This window comes from Engraulis encrasicolus, chromosome 19, assembly GCF_034702125.1.
Source record: "Engraulis encrasicolus isolate BLACKSEA-1 chromosome 19, IST_EnEncr_1.0, whole genome shotgun sequence".
NCBI lineage: Eukaryota > Metazoa > Chordata > Actinopteri > Clupeiformes > Engraulidae > Engraulis > Engraulis encrasicolus.
The window spans coordinates 4,658,221-4,665,336 of NC_085875.1; the positions used below are offsets into that span (position 1 = coordinate 4,658,221).

Sequence of the window (7,116 nt, forward strand, 5' to 3'; positions counted from 1 at the left end):
GCGTGTTTACACCAACAGTGAACAGTTGTGCGGCTGTGGCACATCTTATCGCAGTATGTGCAATAAATGGCAGGGCATACCAAAGAACTTTGATGCCAAGAAAATAATGAGTCTGTAGTTTATCAGTGTTTTATTGAGTTCTGAGTGATTAAGACAAGAAAAGGCAGTTCTGAAATGTGTAATCTGTAAACATTATCTAGTTTCGAGGAACAAATGACATAAACATGTTTGTTCATTGGGTAGTGATTTGCCCTTGAAAAAAACATATTCATTTGAATTGTACACTCAATGCCAAACGGATAAACGGACATTCCCAAGGTTATATAAATAAAATACTTTGCAGTAGTCACTTGGGAGGAATTCCACACAGTAAAATGAACAACTACATCAAGCAGATCTAAAAAAAGGAACACACTGTAAAAACCGCTACTGGTCCTAAAGTGCAAATATTTCTCTCATCGCTGCAGAGGTGCCAGTTGGCACAACCACTACGGATTGACAGCCAGGAATTTCATGGTCTGACCAAATCCTGAGGAAGCTAATCCATTCACTTCTAACGTTGTTTTTCTTCTTTTTTTTTAGTATGTAAAAGAAAGTTTCACTTTCTATGTGTAAAATAAACTCTACATTATTGAGTCCATGTCCATTTTTGACCCATAGCACTTACAAACTGAGCAACCGGCCAAGTAGACCAGTCCAACAATTTGGCTTCTAGCCACATTCGGACATACAATTACAAAGACTCTCTCACAATTAGAGACACACACAAAAATATGCACTCATAAGTACACACACTGGACCTTAACTGTACCCATAATCGGGTAAGTCCTTTGCTCTTGTCTGGTCACATGAAGAATTCAGGTCACCAGAAAAAAGAGACCCGTTTTGAATTCAACATCTTAAATGAGCTGGGAATCAATTCTTCTACTACTTTTCCCCCAGCCACACTTGCGACCTGGAGACTCTTGGAGAACATTTGGAATGCAGGATTTTTTTGCTTTGGAGGCATAACAGTCCCAAGAAAATGAGCTCAGCTCGCGCCTCCTACAGCCTCAACTGCTCCGTGTCCTCCTTCCCCTCGGCCACCTCCTGGTAGACTCCGTGAGCGCCCTCGCGCGACTGACCGAGTGACGACGCGATGACGTCCACCGCCAGACTGGCCGTCGACTCCACTGCGTCCGGGTTGGCGCCCAGGATTGGGTTCACCTCCACCAGGTCCATAGCTGACAGCAACCCTGCATTAGAAAGTTGAGAGAGCATTAGTGAGTGCATCCTTTGTATCACTTATTTGTGCTTCCTTTGTATCAGAAATAAGAGGTGGCAAGAGTTATCCTAGTACATATGCATTCTGTTAATTCTTTATTTTGAAGGTGATTTCACTACTTCGCTGATCTGCCTGTCTGAGGAGTAGTTTAATGAAATGGCTGCAACAAAGTAGTTCTTGAACTCCAGATTCTAACCTCTGCTCCACAGTGCCTCGGGGGCTTTAGCAGACAAACTCTTGAACTTGAGATAGTATGGGATTGTGATATAAGGGAAACGGGTCAATGGTTCAATGACTTTTAAAAGGTCACTTTTGTCCTAGCAAACGGGAGGAAACGGCAATCCTCTGACTGCTTATCGCAACATCCCCTAACACACACAAAAGCCACACCCAAGTCGTTTGATCTATTGACATGATACATGCTGGCGAGGACTTCTTCACCTGTACTGTGGATCTCCTCTGTGATGTAAATGCCTTCTCTGTAGGTGAGACCGCCATTGACTGGGGTGCCAGTGGCAGGGGCCAGGGAGGGGTCGAACGCGTCAATGTCGAAGCTCAGATGGATTGGCCTTTGTTTCCTGCGAGAAGAACAAAGATAATTTCCTGATGATTAGGCAAGATGTGAAAGTACAAAAACTTCCCACTGCTGTTCCTGGAGAGGTGAGGACAGCAGAAGACCTTTACAATTCACACTGTTCCAAGAGAACAATGAACATCATCAAAGCTCCCATTCACCCAACTGTTCTCCCTACTACCATTAGGGAAGCGCTACTGCAGCGGGTTTTGTCACACAAGCAGACTGGGAAACAGCTTCTTTCCACAAGCCATCAAACTGCATGAACATTTCAAGGACACTGTAGAACATTTCATAAACATTTCCTTCACCATGCCACTTGCACTTTACCCTTTGTCAATGTCAATGTTTCATTTATATGTACGGTATGTGTATAAGTGAAGTACACTTGTCTTGACTTGACTGGAGGCATGATTACATAAGTTTGGAGGTGAAGCATGTACAGTCGCCATCACACACTCAGAAATGAATGCAATAATAGTTTTTATTTGATCAACAGTTGGGCTTAAGCCTTCACCAGGGTCAGATGACCCTTATGAAGGTCCTTATGAAGGCGTAAGCTGAAACGTTGGTTAAATAACAAATAAAACATTTCCATGACCAATTTCCATGACCAAGCTGTGTACAGTGCTGGTGTGCTGTATGAAGTTCTAAGTGTGTGAGGACAACTGTTTTCATTAAAAAAAAACTATTGTGCACACCTCACACAATGTGTGTTTCAAGAGCACCAAGAAAAGTACCAACCAACCTTGCCAGAAGATGATCTAGGGTGACTTCCATTACTCTTCCAATGCCCATTCTGTCAATGTCTCGCATGGAAAAGTACTGGATTCCAAGGTTCTTCAGGATAATGCTGAGGAAAAAAATGCAAACAGCATAGATATTGTTTAGCTTGGGCCTGCCCACACTTCTTGTGAGGCAGCATGATAGCCAGACTAGATATTGATCTAAATGTACACCGTGTACTGCAGGACTGAAAACCAGTCTGACTAGGTTACTACAGGGCATCTGTACTGAACTGAACAAGGAAAAAAAAATCTGCTTACTGTTCACCAGCATCCACATCTCTCAGTCCAATGTAGACCAAGTCTTGGGAGGATAGGAAGGGCTTCATCCAGGAAAAGCCTGGGATAGTTGGCATCTGAAGGTGGAAATGGTTTGTTATTATCAGAAAGCATTTTATTTGCATTTTCATGTGATTTGCCTTTTGAACGATACATTCATTATGCTTCTAGGACTCTAGGAAACTTCCCGACATGGCACTTCTAGCAATCTCTGAAACTTGTGAGGCCAGATAAAGATCACCGCCTTAAGGGGGCCGTGCTTCGGCATGGCAAATGGCTGTGCTTGTTTGTTACAAAAGGTTACATAACAAAACCCCAGGGGAACACAGAAGAGGCACCTAAGCCGCCAGTATCCAGTTACCTTGTCCTGCAGATCTTTGAGCATAAAGGCCACCGACTGACCATGGAGGTTCCCAGAGGGGGAGGTATCTGGCGTGTTCACATCGGCATGGGCATCCACCCAGATTAGACAAAGGTCGGGGCACTGCCGAGCATGGCCCTCCACCGAACCAATAGCAAGGCTGTGAGGAGAGAAAAAACGTCACTGATTATAGTCACATGTCTCCACTTGCCTCGGCATTTTTTCCCTCCTGTATGTTAAATGTCCAATGTCAAATGTTTGTTATGTATTACTTCATCATTCTGTACTGTTATTGGTTCATCACTGTTACTTGTACTGTCTTGCACTTTAATGTCAATCTGTAACTGTCAATTCTGTCTATGTCCTGACATGATAAGAGAAAGAAACGAATTTTCAATTTCCTTGTATGACCTGTGCATATGAGGAAACTGACTTGAATAAAAGCTGACTTGACTTGACTAGGCTTTTTATGAGGGAAGTGAAGTGCAATGTTCTTTCCACTGAGGGCAGAGCGGTAGGGTGTTGTATTACGCGTACCTGTGGTCTCCTCCGAGCATGATGCTGGTGTGCCCGGCTCCGATGGCGCTGCTCACTGCACCTGCCAGCAGCTTGTTGGCGCGGCCCACGGTGCGCGGGTACGGCACATGCATGTAGGGCTCGTCCTTCTCTGGGTGTTGGAAGTTCAGGTCGCCGAAGTCATGGATCGGGTAGTCTGCAAAAGAGAGAGAGAGAGAGAGAGAGAGAGAGATGGCATGCAAGATGATGAGTCGGTATAATGTTACCACTCATTGCGCATATAGCAGGTGCTTTTATATTCGTTGCCATGATGAGGAATCAAGCTCAGGAGATTTGCCACACGTTACATAACGAGCGTGGGAACTTGTTGAGACAACTTGAGAATCAATATGGATGTTACATAGCCCTAACAAACTCCATAAATGTGGTCCCACCAACTCTTTTTGCCACTGACAAGACAACTGTTGCAATGTCTACTTAAAATAGTTACACCAGGGGAAGGGGATCTGAGGAGTTTGTGTGAGGCAGGGTACATGTGTGGAAGGGGGTTGCTGTTTTTTTCCACGTGTCCCATTTTCCTACGAGTCTGATCAGGTTTCAATGTGACCATGTTGTTCAGACCACTCCATGTTCCAGATAAACAGGAAGGAATTTTCCTCTTAACTAGGTTGCATGCCATAGGATGCTGTGCCCTTCACACATCAGCACATTATTGTTGGGGGTGTGGTGGTCAAGCTTGTAGTAAACAAGTGACTGTGGCATGATGGGTAGGCTAAGGCTACATCTGAAGATGCGTTCTGCAGACATGGTGTTGGATTTCTTTGGCCAGCACTTCAGAAAACTAATGATACATCTTTTTACCATGCATAGTCACCGGCATAAAAATAGAATAGAACATCGACGTTTAAGATACCAGGATAAGTATGGTGCATTGCAATAGGACACTGATGGCTTCACTAATAACTTGCAGGTGCCAGACACTTAGGTACTCACAAATCAGTGATTTTAAATGACAGTGCATCCAAACTCTGTACAATGCGCATCACCAAATTGCGCATGGAGACTTCTCCATGACCTGACTGTGTACAGGCAGGGGTATAGGTATTTTAGATCAGTTTCACCCGCAAAAAACACCACCATAAACTGTGAAGCAGCAGTCTATAAGGTTGCACTTGACACAGCTTTTCGCGCTGATGTTCAGAGGCTTTCAATCTGGAGAAAGTATGTCAGTCGTCCACATCCGACCACGGAAAATCCCCCCCACCCCTCCTCCACGCCTCTCAACCCAACCACCCGAAAATAGGACCACGATCAAATTTCCCGCAAAGCATCTTCCCGCTTGCGCAACTAGTGCGACGAGACGGGCGACGCAATGTTTATCTCTTTTACAGCTGACTAGTCCCTGACGGAGACGAGCTATGTTTACCACGAATGACTTGCACATTCCTGGATTGCCTACATTCAAGTTAACTTCAAACTGTGCTAGTGGCTGTCTGCTGATTTCCCCTACATGAATAGAGCTATCCATGGTTGGCCTACTGCAGACAGTATTGGAATTGTTCTACCATCAGTGGTGCCAGTATAGCGTTAAGTTTAGCCTGTCCACTGGGAGTTTTTCAAACTGCCATTCAGCTTCATTTTCCAGTATATTATGTACGTTATCGTTCTTATATGTACCCTATCGTTCGTTATTGGAGTTATGTAACACTAGCTCCCCCCTCCATTTTTCCAGACAGGGCGGCAACTTGCACTGTACCAGAATGGATGAAAGGATGAGAAACGTTTTGCGTCAGTGGGCGGGAGCTGGTGCGCCGGCTATGACGCACGGCTAAAACCATCCATGTGGTCGCAATATTTTGTCTATTCTTCTCTTTCAAACAATAAATGATGTTCACAGACACGAATTGTACATAGGCATATTACAATGTTATAACAAGTCGTTAAGCTAAAGCTAGGACTATTGCTTAGTTCTGTGGCTATCTCAATAATGATGTCCGAATCTGTAGGCTAAAGAAAGTAGGAAGTGCCAGTTTAAATATATAAATATTCCACATGAATTACATAAGGCTACATCTACTTAGTAGCGTTAATAAAAACGTTGCCTACCTAGATTTGACAGCCTTTCAATAAGACCAGCATCCCGAATGGCTTTTGGACCATGCTCGACTCCTCTTCTTTTCTGAAAGATAAGTAAGCGACACGTTAGACACCATGATGCAACACCGAACGAACGTCATGTCAACCACATCTTTCTAATGGGCTACATTTCTTTTCATAAGCATTATGTACAAGCATTTATGTACAGCATCATCTTCTTACCTGTCCTTTGGAAAACGGAGCCCCAATTATAGCGACTGAATGTGCCCGGCTTATTTGACAAGCTTGAAGTTGTGTTTTAAGAAATGTGGAAAGCGTTCCCCTTAGAGCCATTGCGCTGAGTTAAGAAAGTTGCTGGTGATCTACTAGTTCTAGTTGTCTTGCGTTGTCGATGCGTTTGCCCAATCGAACAATAAGATGCTCTCTCCTTTCAAATGGATGCTGAGTCTGAAATTGACGAGGGCGCGTTTCGCTTTTTGGTCCATGAAGTCAATTGATATTCATGAGGAAGAGCGCGTCACGCAAAGCCCCCCAGGGAAAACAAAAGGTGCGTGTCGACTTTGTTAAAGCCTCTCATCCAAACCTGTTGTTTTTATTCTATTGGGAGCACCCCCAACCGTCTTGTCCGTCATTTTAAAAGACAAAACACCAGAAGTTAACAAAGTATTAAGTATTTCTTTGAATCCTGTATATCCATTTATGGTAAGGGGGTAGGCCTATGCGTCAGGAATGGTGACACACCTTCACGACAGCCAATGAAATGATCCTGTGTGAGGGTTTGTTCAGAGGGTGTGTTCTTCTGAAGGCCAAATGTAGCCCATTTGCTACAGTAGGAAATTTCCGATGGCAATTTATTTTTTCCTTCTTCGCCCCTTGTGTTTTCCAACCTCCTTTCCTCCAACCCATATCCCTGCCCTGAGCGCGACCTTTCAGAGTTCCCTTGCGAAACTACATAGTTAGAGTACCAGAGTAGCATTTATTTATTAATCCCAAGGGAAAGTGCTGTTTAACAATAAATAATACAAATGTTGTTTTTTATACAAATACAGTATACCAAATGTGATACATTCAGTGTTGTAGGCTACTACAAATACAGAATGCAATATTTTAGACAGTGCTGCAGGGGGAAATGTTGTTTCCCTGGTACACTGATATTTTTAAGGGCTCAGCTATTTTAAAGTAGCCTTAGTTTTTCAAATCAGGTAAAGATACAACTTGGTTTGCAAACATTCATAATCAA

General features: G+C 43.7%; 1 protein-coding gene across 1 annotated transcript; it reads right to left on the minus strand.

Annotated features, from left to right (window-relative positions):
• Positions 1-115: 115 nt before the first annotated feature.
• On the minus strand, positions 116-6,340 carry arg2 (arginase 2). Its single transcript, XM_063183499.1, has 8 exons — positions 6,099-6,340; positions 5,886-5,958; positions 3,801-3,975; positions 3,264-3,423; positions 2,885-2,979; positions 2,587-2,691; positions 1,706-1,842; positions 116-1,235 (listed from the first exon to the last, which is right to left on the minus strand). The coding sequence occupies exons 1-8, from the start codon at positions 6,207-6,209 to the stop codon at positions 1,045-1,047; spliced, it is 1,047 nt and encodes a 348-aa protein (XP_063039569.1). The 5' UTR covers positions 6,210-6,340; the 3' UTR covers positions 116-1,044.
• Between the last annotated feature and the right edge of the window lie 776 nt (positions 6,341-7,116).